This window comes from Coregonus clupeaformis, chromosome 15 (assembly GCF_020615455.1).
Source record: "Coregonus clupeaformis isolate EN_2021a chromosome 15, ASM2061545v1, whole genome shotgun sequence".
Classification (NCBI taxonomy): Eukaryota; Metazoa; Chordata; class Actinopteri; order Salmoniformes; family Salmonidae; genus Coregonus; species Coregonus clupeaformis.
The window spans coordinates 31,840,383-31,862,064 of record NC_059206.1 but is presented as its reverse complement, the minus strand read 5'-3'; the positions used below and the strand labels follow the sequence as shown (position 1 = coordinate 31,862,064).

The 21,682-nt window shown below is 43.7% G+C and overlaps 1 protein-coding gene across 1 annotated transcript in view; it reads right to left on the bottom strand.

The window, feature by feature from the left end:
• Positions 1–14,431, bottom strand: part of LOC121582655 (GDNF family receptor alpha-2) — a 91,574-nt gene extending 77,143 nt beyond the window's left edge. The window contains exons 1-2 of the mRNA XM_041898628.2: positions 13,555–14,431; positions 8,115–8,414 (exon numbers count right to left, since the gene is read on the bottom strand). Coding sequence (XP_041754562.2) covers positions 8,115–8,414; positions 13,555–13,594 — 340 coding nt within the window. The 5' untranslated portion in view covers positions 13,595–14,431. The remainder of the gene's footprint in view (positions 1–8,114; positions 8,415–13,554) is intronic.
• Positions 14,432–21,682: the final 7,251 nt, after the last annotated feature.

Here is a 21,682-nt window from a genome sequence, read left to right as displayed (position 1 = left end):
TGTGTAATGAGCGAGCTATGTGTGAGTTCTTAGTGGGTCTTTCTCCTCTAGCTAAGCTGCATACTGAGCAGTTTCTCAACTCTCTCCTGGGGGACCGCCACACAGTGCACAGTTTTGTTCTAGTCCAATACTGACTCTAAATCACCAGCAACACACGCACGCACACACACATCAACGCACAAACACACGCATGTTCTCACCGTCTTTTTCTGACTATTCTGTCTTTGGACTCTTTTAATAATTTCTCTGATGAATCGCTGTTCCTTTTTGCTCTATTGTGTGTGTGTGTTTGTGTGTGTTTCCTGACAGAAAATGAAGTGAGTAAACAGAGAACAACAGTGCCATTCCTCAGTGGCGCAGCACTAATCTGCCTCAGACTGACTCATTAGCGCTGCATGCTAAATAACTCCCTGATTAGTCTGAATGGCAAATTAGTTATTTATTTGCCCGAATGCTACATACCCCAGTGATAAGCTTGTAGGCTAAATACCTGAGTCAACGCTAAATGAGTAATCTGTTAGCCTGCCCTGGATGCTAAAAGCCTGAATTATCCTTGTTGATGTGTTAGCCTGCATGATAAGTACCTGAGTCAATTCTAGACACCTGAGATTAGCTTGATCACTAAATACCTGAGTAGGAATCATTAGAGTGAATGGGGAAAAGGTGATTTATTAGCTTGGATGCTAAATTTTGGCAGTGCCAAGCTGCTCTTTGTTCCCCAATTTGTCGCAGAGAATAATACCTAATGAATCATGCTCTCCCTGTGTGTGTGTGTGTGTGTGTATGTGTGTGTTTGTGTGTGTGTGTTTGTGAGTGTGTGCGTCTTTGTGTGTGTGCGTGCACGCATGCAAACTTGAGGGATCGGGCTCAGTCCCGTCAATCTAATTAGCACTTAACACAAAGAGCCGTCAAATGACGGACAAGAGCTGTGTATAACAGCCAATCAGAGTTAACCCTAATTAAGCAAACAGTGTGGGACTGGCTGCTTCTAATTTCTGAAAATACTTTGTGTGCTTGCATTATATGTCACATTTTACTTGTAAATGATCAGATTAGAAGCAACAAATAATGGTTCTCATCTGTGTGATGACACACCTGCAACCAAGGGGGTCCTAAACAACCACAACTACTTATTCATAACAAGACAGGATGACTCACTGATTAGGAGCAGTTACTCAGGCCATTAGAAACAGTAGTAACACTGTGAATATATGGCTGATATATAAACACATCTGTTATGTTGTTATTTGATATACAGAACACTTTCATTCTTAAAAAAGGGGGGGTGATAAAATAAGCTGACATATGGAATTGTTTTAAGATGGTCATACTATGGATCGTTTAGCTATTTGATTTAGAATTTTAGGACCCCTTTAAGTATACCTTTTTCATACAAAAATTATTTGATAAAATATAGAATTTGGCCTTCACTACTATAGCCCAGAGAAACACATTGAACAACACATTCATGAATGGCAAAAAAGACAGTCAAAACATAAATCATGAGAAACAAGGTTTTGAAGTGTTTGTCCTATACCTAGGAGATACAGTTGAAGTCGAAAGTTTACATACACCTTAGCCAAATACATTTAAACTCAATTTTTCATAATTCCTGACGTTTAATCCTAGTAAAGATTCCCTGTTTTAGGTCAGTTAGGATCACCACTCAGAATAATAGTAGAGAGAATGATTTATTTCAGCTTTTATTTCTTTCATCACATTCCCACTTGGGCCAAACGTTTCGGGTAGCCTTCCACAAGCTTCCCACCTTAAGTTGGGTGAGTTTTGGCCCATTCCTCCTGACAGAACTGGTGTAACTGAGTCAGATTTGTAGGCCTCCTTGCTCGCACATGCTTTTTCAGTTCTACCCACAAATGTTCTATAGGATTGAGGTCAGGTCTTTGTGATGGCCACTCCAATACCTCCACTTTGTTGTCCTTAAGCCATTTTGGCACAACTTTGGATGTATGCTTGGGTTCATTGTCCATTTGGAAGACCAAGCTTTAACTTCCTGACTGATGTCTTGAGATGTTGCTTCCATATATCCACATAATTTTCCTTCCTCATGATGCCATCTATTTTGTGAAGTACACCAGTCCTTCCTGCAGCAAAGCACCCCCACAGCATGATGCTGCCACCCCTGTTCTTCACGGTTGGGATGGTGTTCTTCGGCTTGCAAGCTTCGCCCTTTTTCCTCCAAACATAACGATGGTCATTATGGCCAAACAGTTCTATTTTCATTTCATTAGACCAGAGAACATTTCTCCAAAAAGTACGATATTTGTCCCCATGTGCAGTTGCAAACCGTAGTCTGGCTTTTTTATGGCGGTTTTGAAGCAGTGGCTTCTTCCTTGCTGAGCGGCCTTTCCGGTTATTTCGATAAAGGACTCGTTTTACTGTGGATATAGATACTTTTGTACCTGTTTCCTCCAAAATCTTCACAAGGTCCTTTGCTGTTGTTCTGGGATTGATTTGCACTTTTCGCACCAAAGTGCGTTCATCTCTAGGAGACAGAATACGTCTCCTTCCTGAGCGGTATGACGGCTGTACTTGCGTACAGTTGTTTGTACAGATGAACGTGGTACCTTCAGGCGTTTGGAAATTGCTCCCAAGGATGAACCAGACTTGTGGAGGTCTACAATTTTTTTTCTGAGGTCTTGGCTGATTTCTTTTGATTTTCCCATGATGTCAAGCAAAGAGGCACTGATTTTGAAGGTATGCCTTGAAATACATCCACAGGTACACCTCCAATTGACTCAAATTATGTCAATTAGCCTATCAGAAGCTTCTAAAGCCATGACATCATTTTCTTGAATTTTCCAAACTGTTTAAAGGCACAGTCAACTCAGTGTATGTAAACTTTTGACCCACTGGAATTGTGATACAGTGAATTATAAGTGAAATAATCTGTCTGTAAACAATTGTTGAAAAAATTGCTTGTGTCATGCTCAAAGTAGATGTCCTAACCGACTTGCCAAAACTATAGTTTGTTAACAAGACATTTGTGGTTGAAAAACAAGTTTTAATGACTCCAACCTAAGTGTATGTAAACTTCCGACTTCAACTGTAATTTTGATGTCTTCACTATTATTCTACAATATACACTACCGTTCAAAAGTTTGGTGTCACTTAGAAATGTCCTTGTTTTCGAAAGAAAAGCAATTTTTTTGTCCATTAAAATAACATCAAATTGATCAGAAATACAGTGTAGACATTGTTAATGTTGTAAATGGCTATTGTAGCTAGAAACTGCTGATTTGTAATGGAATATCTACATAGGCGTACAGAGGCCAATTATCAGCAACCTTCAGTCCTGTGTTCCAATGGCACGTTGTGTTTGCTAATCCAAGATTATCATTTTAAAAGGCTAATTGAGCATTAGAAAACCGTTTTGCAATTATGTTAGCAAAGCTGAAAACTGTTGTGCTGATTAAAGAAGCAATAAAACTGGCCTTCTTGAGACTAGTGGAGTATCTGGAGCATCAGCAATTGTGGGTTTGATTACAGGCTCAAAATGGCCAGAAACATAGAACTTTCTTCTGAAACTCGTCAGTGTATTCGTGTTCTGATAAATGAAGGCTATTCCATGCGAGAAATTGCCAAGAAACGGAAGATCTTATACAACGCTGTGTACCACTGCCTTCACAGAACAGCGCAAACTGGCTCTAATCAGAATAGAAAGAGGAGTGGGAGGCCCCGGTGCGCAACTGAGCAAGAGGACAAATACAATAGAGTGTCTAGTTTGAGAAACAGACGCCTCACAGGTCCTCAACTGGCAGCTTAATTAAATAGTACCCGCAAAACACAAGTCTCAACGTCAATAGTGAAGATGCGACTCCGGGATGCTGACCTTCTAGGCAGAGTTGCAAAGAAAAATCCATATCTCAGAATGGCAAATAAAAATAAAAGATTAAGATGGGCAAATAACACAGACACTGGACAGAGGAAGATTGGAAAAAATTGTTATGGACAGACAAATTGAAGTTTGAGGTGTTCTGATCACAAAGAAGAACATTTGTGAAACGCATATCAAATGAAGAGACAATTTCTTCCTACAACAGGTTCATGACCCAAAGCACAGCTCCAAACTATGCAAGAACTATTTAGGGAAGAAGCAGTCAGCTGGTATTCTGTCTATAATGGAGTGGCCAGCATAGTCACCGGATCTCAACCATATTGAGCTGTTGTGGGAGCACCTTGACCGTATGGTACGTAAGAAGTGCCCATCAAGCCAATCCAACTTGGAGGTGCTTCAGGAAGCATGGGGTGAAATCTTTCAGATTACCTCAACAAATTGACAACTAGAATGCCAAAGATCTGCAAGGCTGTAATTGCTGCAAATGGAGGATTATTTGATGAAAGCAAAGTTTGAAGGACACAATTATTATTTTAATTGAAAATCATTATTTCTAACCTTGTCAATGACTACATTTCCTATTCATTTTGCTATATTTCCTATTCAAACTCATTTCATGTATGTTTTCATGGAAAACAAGGACAGTTCTATGTGACCCCAATCTTTTGAACGGTAGTGTATATATATACATATTTAACCCATTTTTTGGGTAGGCACAAAACTACCTTCCTTCCATTCATTTTTTAAAACCGGTTCCGGTTATCTTCAGACGAGTCCCGTGACACTTGTGGGGGTCATAGAGAATCTCCCCTTTCCACAGTGGGGTCACATTAGTTTGTATCCCAAACGGTACGGACACTACAAACAGAAGTTGGCACATCAGCTGTACCAACTTCAGACGAGTCACCTGACCACCATCGTGTTTGTGAGAGTCTCTCCTTTCCATAATATAGGTCAAACCGTTCGGACGCTAAAGACATTTTTGTGAGAAGACCGATTTTCGGGATGTCTCATGGTCTGACAAACACCGCTCTGGCTCTGCCACCTTTCACCGCAGATGCGGAAGTGCAACATCGGCAGATGCTGTGGATTGAGACGCATTCCAATGCAAAACAACAGATATCTAGCTTAAACTGACGGATTTTGATGGAGATTGTTGTATTATGTTACTTAGATTGATACACCTGTTCGTCAATCGACTCTAGGGGGTTGTGCTGATGTGTTTTCCCTCAGCTGTTGACAGGATCACAAACGGAATAATAAACGTCTCTATACTCTTAGAAAAAAAGGTTCCAAAAGGGTTATTTGGCTGTCCCCATAGGAGAACAAACCCTTTTTGGTTCCAGGTTAGGGCTGTTGCAGTGACCATATTACCACCACACTGGAAGTCATGAGTCAAAATTCAACGTGACTGTTGAGTCATGGTAATCTCCTTTTATACATTCAGGACATGCGTTGGTAGTATCCAACTCGCTAATGGCCTAGTACACAGGGCTATATTGTCCTTCTAACCACTGTGACATCAATGCAATCGGAAATCACATCAAACACTTATCATCAAAACAGTATTGTGCTTTTAAAACTCACCTCACTATGATTGATCAATTTGAAGAAAGAAGTTCATCAACAGGTTTCAACTGAGTGGAAAACATGGTCACTGTGGATGTTGTTTCAAAGCTTAACAACGAAATGGACAGCACTTTCTAAGGTGATGGATGAGAGAACAGTGTGTGTAGCCTGAGGCAAGGAACAGAGCGTAAGCTTTCTTTGCAACTTTCTCAACTTTCATCAATAGCCTATATTCACATAATGCAGCCCATATGTTTTGATATCTAAGACATTCAAAGGTTTGTATCATTAACAACTAAAGTTGCCAAATAACTCTAAATGTAGCGTAGCCAATAGGACCTCTTTAAATTGATCATGTTTACGCTCAGCATAGCCTTCATATGCGCACTCACTCCGGAATGGGAAAAATATTATTTATATTTTATTCAGCTAAATTCAATTATATTATTCTATAAAATCATATAATATAAAATAATGACACAGGACTTATGAGCATATCTTGTCTGTTAAATTAACTAGCCTACAGCCTATGGCATGCCACATAGCCAGATAACATACAGTAATAGGCCAACTCATATTATTTTAATCTGAAATACATTTTCTTCATATCGTAATGTTTCTTTAGACCTACCTAAAATAAATAATGGATTTATTGTTATGGTGTATATTCAATTGATTTATTAGACTTGTTAAAATGTAGATGTTCCTAAGGCGCGCACCAGCATCTTGTATGTGTGGAGGCCTGGAGATGCTAAACGTGTTTATGTTAGTTAACCGCCAGCCACAGCCCTATTCCAGGTTAAACCCTATTTGGTTCCAGGTAGAACCCTTTTGGGTTCCATGTACGTAGAACCCTCTATGGAAAGGGTTCTACATGGAACCTAAAAGAGTTCTACCTGGAACCAAAAGGGGTAATTTAAAGGGTTCTCCTATGGGGACAACCGAACAACTCTTTTAGGTTCTATATTGCAGCTTTTTTTCTAAGAGTGAATTAGATGTGTGAATCATTTCCTCCCTTTTTGTCTTCTCTCCTTTTCTCTCTTTTATCCTCCGTCCTTTCCTTTCCTTTTCTCTCCTGTCATCTGCCCTTCCTATCTCCTATTTCTTTCCTCTCCTTTCCTCTCCTGTCATCTGCCCTTCCTATCTCCTATTCCTTTCCTCTCCTTTTCTCTCCTGTCATCTGCCCTTCCTATCTCCTATTCCTTTCCTCTCCCTTTCTCTCCTGTCATCTGCCCTTCCTATCTCCTATTCCTTTCCTTTCCTTTTCTCTCCTGTCATCTGCCCTTCCTATCTCCTATTCCTTTCCTCTCCTCTCATGTTCTCATTTCCTTTCCCCTCTTCTACTCTTCACCTCTATTCTATTTTCCTCTCTTCTCTTCTCTTCTCTTATGTTATCTTCTCTTATTTTATTTTCTCTTCTCTTCTCCATTCCCTTTCTTTCCTCTCCTCTCCTCTCTCTCCATTCCTCTCCTCTCCTCTCCTCTCCTCTCCCTCTCCTCTCTCCTCTCCCTCTCCTCTCTCTCCTCTCCTCTCCTCTCCTCTCCTCTCCTCTCCTCTCCTCTCCTCTCCTCTCCTCTCCTCAACTCCTCTCTTCTCCATTCCATTCCTTTCCTCTCTTCTCTCTCCTTTCTTCTCCTCTCCTTCCTCTCATTTCCCCTCTCTTTACCCCCCTCCCCTCTCTTCTATTCTCTTCTCCTCTCCTCTCCTCTTCTCTCCTCCCTCTAAGACCATGTTCCCCATAGTAAGTGCTGTTTGGTGAGGCAGTCTATTTCTGACTAGACTACAGAGTATCATACACACCCAGTACTGCGCTGCTGTCCTTTCAGCTTTATTCCTGCTTGGCTGAAACACACACACACACACACACACACACACACACACACACACACATACACACACTAACACACACACATGGGATGCTTATATAAACACAGCATTTTAGTTTTCAAAGATTTAAAACAGGGAGCCACAGTGATGAATGTATTATATCTAATAACAGTCACACCCACACCTAGAAGCTCTCTTTCTCTCTCTCTCTCTCTCTCTCTCTCTCTCTCTCTCTCTCTCTCTCTCTCTCTGTCCGTGCCCTTGAGCTCTATGTGTCACCACTCATGCTGAGGGTGAGCGTGTGTGTGTATACCCTTGCATGTGTGTGTGTGTGTGTGTGTGTGTGTGTGTGTGTGTGTTGCAGGCATTGTTGGCAGCAGACGTCCAGAGAGGAAGAGAGAACAAAGAGAGAAGCTCCTTAATGAGGCCTACTGCCGCAAAAACTAAACTAGGCCAGCTTTCCCAGCCCAGCGAGAGAGTGTGTGTGTATTTGTGTGTGTGTGTTTGTGTATGAGCCAAAGTGCCACAGAGCCGCAGTGAGGACACACACACACACACACAAACACAAAAGGAGCATTGAATTCTGAGCCAGCAGAGGTACTGGAGGTCATATCCAATCAAATCAAACCAACTGACAGGATGTATTCCGTAATACTACATTACAATTCCTTCATGAGGAATGTGAAGAATGTAAAACCAACAATGAAATCCCGGCAAGCACCAAAAAATATGTTTTGGATTATCCTCAACAATAAGATTATTGAACAATCTTGTTCCATTACACTGACATGCACGTACACACATGAAACTGCCTGCGTAGGTGCACCTACGTGTGTGCTACTGTGCCCCCCGCGTAACTCACCAGTCTCTGTCAGGCCCTGGTGTATACTCCAGTAGTTCTGCAGACACTGTAATTCCTTCTTCATGGCTCTCTTACACCGACAGTCGTAGAGCGACGAGTCCTGTAGGACCTCTATGGCCCCCTGGCACTCCCTGCCAGCCAGCATGGTCTGGCGATCCCGCGCCCCGCCTGACAGGCACTGGCGCATGATCCTGTAGCTGGAGCTGCACTGGCTGTCCCCGTTACACAGCTCTAATGCCCGTACGCAGTCCAGCGGCTCCCTCCATCCATGCCCACACACACACACCACACACACACACCCTGCAGCGGAGAGAGAAGAGAAATTATGATTAGTCATAATGTTAACAATAGTTAACCCTGACCCTAACCTGACCCTAACAACCCACCCACATAGCATCTGGCGGCGAAATATCATCATTATGTTCATTTCAACGCTTAACTTTAACCACAACATCCTACACCCACACACATACACAGACGTACACACCATCTGGGGGGAAAAAGGTCATATTGATATACACTACCGGTCAAAGGTTTTAGAACACCTACTCATTCAAGGGATATTCTTTATTTTTTCTATTTTCTACATTTTCTACATAAGACATCAACAGTATGAAATAACACATATGGAATCATGTAGTAACCCAAAAAGTGTTAATCAAATCAAAATATATTTTATATTTGAGATTCTTCAAATAGCCACCCTTTGCCTTGATGACAGCTTTGCACACTCTTGGCATTCTCTCAACCAGCTTCACCAGTAATGCTTTTCCAAAAGTCTTTAAGGAGTTCCCACATATGTTGAGCACTTGTTGGCTGCTTTTCCTTCACTCTGCCGTCCGACTCATTCCACACCATCTCAATTAGTTTGAGGTTGGGGGATTGTGGAACCAGGTCATCTGATGTAGCACTCCATCACTCTCCATCTTAGTCAAATAGCCCTTACACAGCCTGGAGGTGTGTTGGGTCATTGTCCTGTTGAAAAACAAATGATAGTCCCACTAATCCCAAACCAGATGGGATGGTGTATCGCTGCAGAATGCTGTGGTAGCCATGCTGGTTAAGTGTGCCTTGAATTCTAAATAAATCACAGACCGTGTCACCAGCACCCCCACACCATAACACCTCCTCCACCATGCTTTACGGTGGGAAATACACATGCAGAGATAATCCGTTCACCCACACCGCGTCTCACAAAGACACGGCGGTTGGAACCAAAATTCTCACATTTGGACTCCAGACCAAAGGACACATTTCCACCGGTCTAATGTCCATTGCTCATGTGTCTTGGCCCAAGCAAGTCTCTTCTTCTTATTGGTGTCCTTCAGTAGTGCTTTCTTTGCAGCAATTCGACCACGAAGGCCTGATTCACACAGTCTCCTCTGAACAGTTGATGTTGAGATGTGTCTGTTACTTGAACTCCGTGAAACATTTATTTGGCTGCAATTTCTGAGGCTGGTAACTCTAATGAACTTATCCTCTGCAGCAGAGGTAACTCTGGGTCTTCCATTCCTGTGGCGGTCCTCATGAGAGCCAGTTTCATCATAGCGCTTGATGGTTTTTGAGACTGCACTTGAAGAAACGTTCAAAGTTCTTGAAATGTTCCATATTGACTGACCATCATGTCTTAAAGTAATCATTTCTCTTTGTTTATTTGAGCAGTTTTATTTTTACCAAATAGGGCTATCTTCTGTATACCCGCCTATCTTGTCACAACACAACTGATTGGCTGAAACGCATTAAGAAGGAAAGAAATTCCACAAATTGACATTTAAGAAGGCACGCCTGTTAATTGATAGATCCAGGCAGGTATGGATCGCCTTCCTTGGGAGCAGACGGAGGCAGCAAGGGAGAAAAAATGGCGACTGAAAAGGTCCCGATCACGAAGGAAGCCCGAGAGGCAGCCCCAAGAAAATAATTTGGGGGGGCACACGGAGTGGTTGGCGGAGCAGCAGGAGGCCCTGGAAGGGCTGATGGTGGAGAGGGAGATAGCGATAGAAGAAGCCGCTATGATAGATGCCCTCCAAGACCTGCAGCTCAGTACTCTGAGAGAGGAGACCACCGCCTTACGGGAGCTGTTAGTTAAGAGGGAGCAGATGCTCTCCCTTCAGAAGGAGGCACTGCAGGAGGCCCACAGGGAGAAGGAGTCAGTGGATGCACGGAGAGAGGAGCTGGCCAGGCAACAGGAGGAGTTGAGAGAGGAGTTAACCCTCCAGCAGCAGAGAGCTCGGGCCTTAGAGCAGAGGCTGGCGGAGCCAGGTTTAGCAGAGCCAACTTGTGTGACCGTGCAGGCACCAGGCTATGCGCCGGCTTTACGCACTGTGCCGCCAGTGCGCCTTCACAGACCGGTACGGCCCGTGCCTGCTCCTCGCACCAAACCAGTGGTACGTGTCTCCAGCCTGGTGTGCCCCATGCCTGCTCCTCGCAACAAACCAGTGGTGTGTGTCCCCAGCCTGGTACGGCCCGTGCCTGCTCCTCGCACCAAACCATTGGTGCGTGTCCCCAGTCTGGTACGGCCCGTGCCTGCTCCTCGCACCAAACCAGTGGTGCATGTCCACAGCCCAGTGTGTCCTGTGCCAGCGCCCCGCACTGGCACGAAGCCTCCAGTGATGATCCATGGCACGAAGCCTCCAGTGATGATCCATGGCACGAAGCCTCCAGTGATGATCCATGGCCCGAAGCCTCCAGTAATGATCCATGGCATGAAGCCTCCAGTGATGGTCCATGGCCCTGAGGCTCATGCGACGGTCTGCAGTCCAGAGTCTCCAGCTCCAGTCAGCTGCTCCACTTCTGTGCCAGAGCAGTCTGCTCCACTGGAGCCTAGTCCAGCGCCGGTCAGCTGCTCCACTCCTGTGCCAGAGCAGTCCGCTCCACTGGAGCCTAGTCCAGCTCCGGTCAGCTGCTCGACTCCAGTGCCAGAGCAGTCCGCTCCACCGGTGCCTAGTCCAGCTCCAGTCAGCTGCTTCACTCCAGTGCCAGAGCAGTCCACTCCACCGGTGCCTAGTCCAGCTCCGGTTATCTGCTCCCTACCAGAGCCGTGGCAGTCCGCTTAACCGGTGCCCAGTCCGGGTCCGATCGTCTATCTTCCCCCATGCCGGAGCCATCCGCTCCACCGGGGTCCGAGCCGGAGCCAGACGTCAACCCCTCTCCAGGGTTGGGGTCTCCCACACCAGGGTCCAGACAGAACTTGGTGCATCACGGGAGGACTGCTGGGCCGGGATCAGATGTCAGCCCCTCTCCAGGGTCGAGGGCTCCCACACCAGGGTCCAGACAGGGCTTGGTGCATTGTGGGAGGACTGAGAGGGGGAGCATCGCGCCGGGGTCCAGATCGGACCGGGCGTGCAAAGGGGAGGCAGGATGGGAGAAGTTTACTGCCTACGTCATGTCCGAAGCCGGAGCCACCATCGAGGCTAGATGCCCACCTGGACTCTCCCCTAATGAGTCAGGTTTTTGCGGCCGGAGTCCGCACCTTTGGTTGGTCAGGGTGTGAAATCTAGTTTATATATTTCTATGTTGGCCCGGGTGTGGTTCCCAATCAGAGGCAGCTGTCAGTCGTTGTCTCTGATTGGGGATCATACTTAGGCAGCCATGTTGCCTACCTTAGTTGTGGGATCTTGTTTCTGTTTCTGTTTGGCTTGTTTGATGTTTAGCCTCTTGAACTTCACGTTCTGTTGGATTTTGTTATTTTGTCTGTGTTTATTAAAATAAACGACTATGTACGCACACCACGCTGCACCTTGGTCCGATCCTTTACACAACGAACGTGACATTTGTTTAACACTTTTTGGGTTACTACATGATTCCATATGTGTTATTTCATAGTTTTGATGTCTTCACTATTATTCTACAATGTAGAAAATAGTACAAATAAAGAAAAACCCTTGAATCAGTAGGTGTTCTAAAACATTTGACCGGTAGTGTACATTAAACTCCCACACAGCACACACTCCATCTGGGAGATTATTAAATAGAATCTATATAATCAATTAAATATAATGTACCTGAAAAATAGTTTATAGCTACATTACAATTATAACAACAACAATGTGTTTTCTAATTACTCTGTTTGTTCATGCTGGTGTAAAAAATATAACATTTTCCCTCAAGGTCAAAGCTAGAAAATAACTGCCAAAGCTGTGTGTGTGTGTGTGTGTGTGTGTGTGTGTGTGTGTGTGTGTGTGTGTGAGTGGTAGCAGTATAGCTGAGAGATCACTCCAGATTCAAGTAGAAATTTTACGTTTTTGCAGGTCCCCAGGATGTCGGGAGACTGTCAGCTGTGTGCATAAATACAGGGCGTCGTGAGATGAAGTCAGTTTACTAGTCAAAAATAGACGTTTATCCAAGGATGTCAAACACAGTGATATCTTGTTGAGTATAGAGCTGGCTGCAGGCTGTTTACAGGGGAGTTCTGTGTTTACGTCATCATCAGTAAAAACACCACTGTGTCAAATACTGTCTGGGGCAGTAACCTCTACTCTATCCTCCTCTCCCTTTATCTCCTCTTATCCATCCTCCTCTCCTCCATCCTTCTCTCCTTTACCCTCTTCTCCTCTGCTCTTCTCTCCCCTACTATCTCCTCTCCTATCCATCCCCTCCTGTCCTCCCCATCCCCTCCATTCCATTCCACTCCTCTCCCTCTCTCCTCCCACTATCCTCTCCTCCCCTTCTCTCCTCCCCCCTCTCTCTCTCTTCCTCTCTCTCTCTTTCACCTCTTCCCCTCTCTCTCTCCTCTCACTCTCCCTCCTCTCCCTCTCCCCTCTTCTCTCCTACCCTATTTTAGATCACCTCAAAACATAAATCTATGACAATAAATGGTGAAAATGCCAATAATGTTAATATAGGAAAACAGCATAATCTTCTGGATTTGTTAGTAATGTGTTCTAGATTCATCTATAAAACTCTCATAGCGATCACACCGTGCGCGGGCTGGACAGACATACAGGTAGCACGCTGAGGGCTGAAAAGTGACAGACCATAGTCTCGCGCCACTACCGTGAACAGATTTCAGGACCAAGGACAGCTCCGCCGCGCGAGCCGAGTCCTCAGGCACACCCGCAACTACATTCATCACAACACCACACGCACACACGAGCAAGCAGCTGAGGCGGAGGGAACATGCCCCATGCGCTGTCCCTTTGACCGTCAGATCCTACCAGAAGGGAGAGCTTGCACGTCCTGTGTGTTTCACCATCTAAATAACTATTGTGTTATACATTACCCTGAATCACTTTTAGATGCTTATTATGCCTTTGTGAGGTCATATAATTATAAATTATTAGGTTATACATTCTAAAAACCTTCACCAGCAGCAGCAAGGCACCAGGTGGAGGCACGACTGCTTATAGTTATATCCTTAACTGGATTTTTGGGCGTGGAGTGGGTGCCCTCTTACCTGTGTGTGTGTGTGTGTGTGTGTGTGTGTGTGTGTGTGTGTACTCACCCAGCAGAAACAGCACGCTGAGAAGGTTCAGCAGAATCATGGCAGGTTCCAGAGCAGTAATCCCGAAGTCACGAGGCGAATGCGAGCTGTCCGGTTTAGCCGTTAACGGCTAAATAAATTGGTAAATCGGTAAAACAGAGAAACATCTCCAACACTGCTCCTCGCCAGTTAATAATCCAAAAACCAGACCCGCGCCAGAGGAACCCAGAAACACACTCAGGTCTTCATTTGAAACCACACACACATATAGTAGGCTACACAGGCACGCACATACGCACTCACACAGACACACACACACACACTCTGACGGAGTGTTTTCATGTGAAATGGACTGATAACGTTAACATCCTCTCTGGAAGGAGCAAGAGTTGGAAAAAAAAAGTTGCCCGCTAATAACGACTGTCCATGTGAGACAGAGACCAGCCGCGGAGCCAATAACCTGCTTGCTGGCTGTCCCGGTATCCGTTAAAAGGTTCGAGAGTGCCCCGTTCCGGGCTAGGAGAGGGCTGGTCTCTCTGACATCAATTGGCTGATTCCGTTAAAAACGCTCTCTTCTTGACCACGAGCCACACGCAGTCAAACTTTCCACTGTTAGTATGTGATGGAGGACGGTGTGTGCGCGTGTGTGAGCTAGAGAGAGAAAGAAAGAGAGAGATGGAGAGAGAGGGGCAGAAAGGACGTTAGACAGCAGTATGCTATTTCAGTATGGTTCTTCCGGTCTCGTGGAGGCAGCTGATGGATGTTTAGTCCAGATGTCCTTAAATCAATTAAACTTCCGAGACCGGGAGTGGTACACCCTCCAACCCGGGGAGACAGTTACCCGGTAATAGATATAGCGGAGAGTTCTAATTCACTCCCAGAGCCTCGAGTCCGCCTGTCCGCCCGCATTTCCGTTAAAGCGGGAGAAAAGCAGCTCTTGTTCTATCATAGGAAAACTCTCTCTCTCTCTCTCTCTCTCTCTCTCTCTCTCTCGGCCCTCGGGGCTGTGCAAGTCACCGCGAACGATATGAGAGTAACCGTGCTTTACACAACACACACTAACTGCCTATACACACACACAAACACAAACAGACATACACACAGGGATTTTATAGAGAACCGAGACGGTGCATGACCTGGGGTGTAGGGCACTCATCAAAGCGAGTGAGCCTAATACACACTCACACACACACACACACACACACACACACACACATAATACAAAAATCCCCATCAAATTCCATCTTTTTAAGGTAGAGATACAGTGGGGAGAACAAGTATTTGATACACTGCCGATTTTGCAGGTTTTCCTACTTACAAAGCATGTAGAGATCTGTAATTTTTATCATAGGTACATGTCAACTGTGAGAGACGGAATCTAAAACAAAAATCCAGAAAATCACATTGTATGATTTTTAAGTAATTATTTTGCATTTTATTGCATGACATAAGTATTTGATACATCAGAAAAGCAGAACTTAATATTTGGTACAGAAACCTTTGTTTGCAATTACAGAGATCATACGTTTCCTGTAGGTCTTGACCAGGTTTGCACACACTGCAGCAGGGATTTTGGCCCACTCCTCCATACAGACCTTCTCCAGATCCTTCAGGTTTCGGGGCTGTCGCTGGGCAATACGGACTTTCAGCTCCCTCCAAAGATGTTCTATTGGGTTCAGGTCTGGAGACTGGCTAGGCCACTCCAGGACCTTGAGATGCTTCTTACGGAGCCACTCCTTAGTTGCCCTGGCTGTGTGTTTCGAGTCGTTGTCATGCTGGAAGACGCAGCCACGACCCATCTTCAATGCTCTTACTGAGGGAAGGAGGTTGTTGGCCAAGATCTCGCGATACATGGCCCCATCCATCTTCCCCTCAATACGGTGCAGTCGTCCTGTCCCCTTTGCAGAAAAGCATCCCCAAAGAATGATGTTTCCACCTCCATGCTTCACAGTTGGGATGGTGTTCTTGGGGTTGTACTCATACTTCTTCTTCCTCCAAACACGGTGAGTGGAGTTTAGACCAAAAAGCTCTATTTTTGTCTCATCAGACCACATGACCTTCTCCATTTCCTCCTCTGGATCATTCAGATGGTCATTGGCAAACTTCAGACGGGCCTGGACATGCGCTGGCTTGAGCAGGGGGACCTTGCGTGCGCTGCAGGATTTTAATCCATGACGGCGTAGTGTGTTACTAATGGTTTTCTTTGAGACTGTGGTCCCAGCTCTCTTCAGGTCATTGACCAGGTCCTGCCGTGTAGTTCTGGGCTGATCCCTCACCTTCCTCATGGTCATTGATGCCCCACGAGGTGAGATCTTGCATGGAGCCCCAGACCGAGGGTGATTGACCGTCATCTTGAACTTCTTCAATTTTCTAATAATTGCACCAACAGTTGTTGCCTTCTCACCAAGCTGCTTGCCTATTGTCCTGTAGCCCATCCCAGCCTTGTGCAGGTCTACAATGTTATCCCTGATGTCCTTACACAGCTCTCTGGTCTTGGCCATTGTGGAGAGGTTGGAGTCTGTTTGATTGAGTGTGTGGACAGGTGTCTTTTATACAGGTAACGAGTTCAAACAGGTGCAGTTAATACAGGTAATGAGTGGAGAACAGGAGGGCTTCTTAAAGAAAAACTAACATGTCTGTGAGACGGAATTCTTACTGGTTGGTAGGTGATCAAATACTTATGTCATGCAATAAAATGCAAATTAATTACTTAAAAATCATACAATGTGATTTTCTGGATTTTTGTTTTAGATTCCGTCTCTCACAGTTGAAGTGTACCTATGATACAAATTACAGACCTCTACATGCTTTGTAAGTAGGAAAACCTGCAAAATCGGCAGTGTATCAAATACTTGTTCTCCCCACTGTATCTTGGGGGGGGGTATCTGTTTTTTGGGACTCCTCTGAAGTCTGTACCACCGATGTGCCAACGTCTGTCTGTAGCGTTCGAACGGTTTGGGCTACAAACTAATACCCACTTTAAAAAGGGAAGACTCTTGAGCATTCTTATATATATATATTTCCTGAGCAGTCTTATATCCTAGATATAGGACAGAGACTTCAAAACCTCACTCTTTATGATTTATTATTTGGCTGTTTGTTATGCCATTTATGAATTTGTTATGCAAATTCTATATTTTATCATATAATGTATAAAAAATGTATGTATCTACATGGGTCCAAATATTCAAAATCAAATAGCAAAATGATCCATGGTATATCCATCTTAAAACAATGACATACTGTATTTTAGCTTAGTAGAACCCCCCCCCTCCCCATGAGTTAAATCATTACCAGTATTACTCTCTCTCTTCTCATCACTCTCTTTCCTCACATCATATCACTCTATTTATCTTTTTCATTATCTCTCCTCTCTCTTTCTCTTACTCCCTCGCCCCTCTTTTTTCCCATCTTTATCTCCACCAACCCCCCTCTCCCTCTCCTCTCTTCCCTCTCTCCCTCCTCCCTCTCTCCCTCTCTCCCTCTCTCCTTCCCAGTGGAAGACAGTGGGGTCAGTCCCAATGAGCCGGACCTTTAATTTAATTACCCAAGCGGGCAGAAAGACAATTAAGACTAATGAATAATTAAGGCTGATTAATGAGCTGAAGTTAAAGGATACATCAGTGATAATGATGGAGTGATGTTAAATGGGCATGTTAGATGAGAGGGAAAGCCCTGGGGCTGTTTGAGCTCAAGGGCACAAGGTCAGGAAATCATACCTGGGATCTGAAACTAGCTTACTGATTAATCACACACAATGTATCTGTCAATCTAGGATTTGAACCAGTAATCTTCTGGAAGAGAGGAGATTGTTTTACACATTGGTTAATTCAACTCTCTCTCTCTCTATGCCAGTCCCATTATAAGAGCAGAAGGATAGTTGTGTCCTTCTCAGCGTGTTCCAATCTTCAAGGTATTTTCTCTCCATTCAGTAGAGGAAGCTACAGGTAGGATCAAAATTTGAGCCTGTTTGCTACAGCAGGAAAATAATCCTGCAGCAACAGGAAATTGGAAATATTATGTGGATTATAATTAATGGACATTTTTGTAGGGGTTGATACATTTTTCATAAGGGAAAATCAAGTCTGAAAATTCAAAGTGGAAATTGCAAACTTCAAAAGCCTTTTTAAACCTTAAATACACCACAAGTTTAAAATGTCCTGCATTGCAGGAAAGTTTACCAGCAACAGGGTGGTCAAATTAAGATAATATGTTTGTATAGGACTATCAATACATCCAGCGCCTATACTGACTGCTATAGCAGTTAGATCAATACAGCATGTGTGTCAGTGCATTCGGAAAGTATTCAGACCCCTTGACTTTTTCCACATTTTCTTACGTTACAGCCATATTGATGTTTGATCGGGTTCAAGTCCGGGCTCTGGCTTGGCCACTCAAGGACATTCAGAGACTTGTCCCGAAGCTACTCCCGCGTTGTCTTGGCTGTGTGCTTAGGGTTGTTGATCTGTTGGAAGGTGAAACTTTGCCCCAGTCTGATGTCCTGAGCATTCTGAAGCAGGTTTTCATCAAGGATCTCTCTGTACTTTTCTCAGTTCATCTTTGCCTCGGTCCTGACTAGTCTCCCAGTCCCTGCTGCAGAAAAACATCCCCACAGCATGATGCTGCCACCACCATGATTCACCGTAGGGATGGTGCCAGGTTTCCTCCAGACATGACGCTTGGCATTCAGTCCAAAGAGTTCAATCTTGGTTTCATCAGACCAGAGAATCTTGTTTCTCATGCTTTGAGAGTCCTTTAGGTGCCTTTTGGCAAACTCCAAGCGGGCTGTCATGTGCCTGACTCTACCATAAAGGCCTGATTGGTGGAGTGCTGCAGAAATGGTTGACCTTCTGGAAGGTTCTCCCATCTCCACAGAGGAACTCTGGAGATCTGGCAGAGTGACCATTGGGTTCTTGGTCACCTCCTGACCAAATTCGGCCACTCATTCTAAAATAGAGGTTTTGTTACTAATACATTTCTTTACCTTCCCCAATCTTGCCTCAACACAATCCTGTCTCGGAGCTCACAATTCCTTCGACCTCATGGCTTGGTTTTTGTTCTGACATGCATTGTCCAAATGTGGAAAAAGTCAAGGGATCTGAATAATTTCCAAATGCACTGTATGTGAGTGTGCATGACAGTTTTTGTGTGTGGATAATTAAATGTGTGTATTAGTGTCATGAATCTCCCTGGGTGAGGATCAAAGGCCTCATATCAACTTGGCAAATGGCCGACAACAACCAGACCCTCTTACCTACAGGGGGGGCTGTGCCGGTCTTGACGCCTTAATACTGCCATAAATTAGAGATGGGAGAATCTATCTCTGGCCCTCTAGTATGGTGAAAGGAATGTCCTTTGTTTCAGAGACTTTTGCCGCCCAAAAACTTCAACATCCAACAATGAACATTGGGACAATATATTTCAACATCCAAACGTTGGGAATGATGAGAAATGGAATATGGAAAATTAATGTATATTTTGTGATGTCATTAAAAATTGTATAAAGGCATTATAACAAAAACAGTGTGACTTGAAGAGCTTTTACACTGTGGAAATCAGGTTTACATCCTTTACCTTGTGTAGAAAATATCAAGGAGGAAGACAATGTTTTCGTGAAGATAGGAATGTGATTTTAGCTTTCTAACAAAATCATAGTGATAATAATACTTTTGCCTCGTAACTAGCCATGCCCGAGGGAGCTCAGAGAGCGTGTCAGTATGACGGAAATGCCCCTCTTTACCAGAGTGCATAAAAGACTGAGATAAGAATGATCAGATCAGGCTAGACGGACCTCAAGCTGCAGCTTTTGTCCATATTGGTCTCGACCCTGAAAATCAACCCGAGGTGAAGACGACAAAGTTGCCTCTACTAACAATCAATGTTACGGCTGAGTAGCTGTTCTAAGGACTTTATCTAAGAAGGTGAATTTAACCCTCCCCGTTTCTTACCACTGATTGAACCAACTTTATTAATTTTATTTTTTAGTGAGAAGGAGACAGTAATACTTTCTTTAAAGTCTCACTGCCTCCTTCTCACAAATGATCCAAAATAATTCAACCGTTCCTATCGACATCCTGTTACTCTTTTCAAACTACCCTACTCTCATCACCCCACAGGGGATCATCGACACGGCTGATTAGCCGTCCTCAGAAGACCACTTCCAGAACGAGTGAAAGTAAACAGACGACTAAGAAGAAGGACATTGTGACCTCTTGTGGACAATCTGAGCCTTACATCTGAGCCTTACATCTAAAAGGTCATCCGAAAAGATAAGGCCCAATCGACCCTTCCCACGAAGGCCTGGGTCCAACAGAGACGACGAAGGTAAACACGTAAATACATGCATTACTACTTACCAAACGGGCGGCAGTACTGGGCAAAGTATTAGGATTACTATGAGAATAGGTCCATGTGTTTCCAAGTGTTTTTTCTCTCTCTCTCTCTCTCTCTCTCTCTCTCTCTCTCTCTCTCTCTCTTTAACTCGCCATCTTTTGTAACAAGTATCATATTGTGTTGGTCTGCTAGCGACCCATTTTCATTGTATTAAGTTTCTAATCCCTACCTATACCGTGTATGTGTTTGTATCTTGTGTTTTCATTTTAATTAGTTAGTAAATAAATAATTTAATCAATTTATGTGGTACGGAATGATCAGTAAGACCCGGGTTCGTGCAGACTTAAAGAGCCTACGACATTCAGAATGAGACTGATATGAGGTAAATGATTAATAAATGACTGTTAAATGATAAGAGATATCTATATATCTTTAGAGTTAATTTGGGAAACCGTAACTCGTTAAAAAACTTTTCCCGTGGTGCCCCAAATTCCTAATGAGTTAATTGTTACATGATGTATTAAATCTAGTAACAATTAAACATAGTAGGTAAATATTCGATAAATAATAGTCATCACAATAATGAAAGGCACGTCACGACATTAGTGTATGTGCAAGTCCATGTGTATGTACACACAAGAGTGTGTATGTGAATGTGTGTGCACACGCATGTCCTTTTGAAAGTGTGTGTGTGTGTGTCAGAGGTGGTACTAAGTCACTATTATTCAAATCACAAGGTTTAAGTCAACTCCCAAGCAGAACGGGTCAAGTCTCGAGTCAAGTAAAAAAATATATATACAGGCAATGATTTGTTCAACTACTACTAATCTTTGTTTATTTATTAAGGAACCAGATAGCCCTTTTCATTGTTTTGTCTACAACACATTTTGATTATGTAATAATTATTTTTAACAACAAATTCCAAATGCAAGTTTCATAAGTAAATTATCAATTTCAATTTTGACATACCAAAAGACCAGCAGGCCTATGCTAGTAAATGTCGCTTGATGCCCCATTGCTGATGAGCTTGTGTAGTGTCGAGTCAATGTCGCTAGTTATTGCTGATAAACAAAGGAGTCCGCTCATACTGAACCTTTGATCATAAGTTTTATTCATATCACAAGATTCCAGCATAAGTTTTACAGGTGTCCAGACCACCCGGAGGCGGGTCCCAATTGCAATGGCCGCTCTAACCTCTTCTTCGTTTTTACCCAGTATATATAATCTTCCCAAGATATGGGTGGCTCCCTCTACTGTCCAATCCCCTGTCTACAACACACACTTCCTGTCTGTTGTATTTGGCGTCACACTAAAACAATTCCCTCTGACACTAAAATAAACATCCTCTCAGGTTCCACTGAAAACATTAACAAAGTCATAATCTTAATACACTACACTTGCAAAGCAAACAGTTAATGTTCTTGATCACCAAATAATTTTTTAAGCTGCATATTAATTTATGGCAATCCTCTCTCCCTACAATTTGATGTTTGCGCTGCACCAGATCCTATAGCTGTACAGCAAATCAGCAATCTGTTCGCTAGCTCAGGATTTTTTTTGTTGTTGCCTGTGCTACAGTAACTAGTAAAGACCCAGTGCACTACTTTGTGAAAAAAGAAAATGTTCCCAAAAAATAAATAATTGCCCGCCCTACAGACTGCTATAGACAGGACTAGTAAAGGCCCAGTGCACTACTTTTGAAATTAAATGATCAATTATTATTATAAAAAAAATTAAAAATAAAAATCTGAGTTTTACTTCCCGTGGCTATGGCTCAGTGGTTTTTAAACCTTTTGACCCACGACTCCCAAAAAGG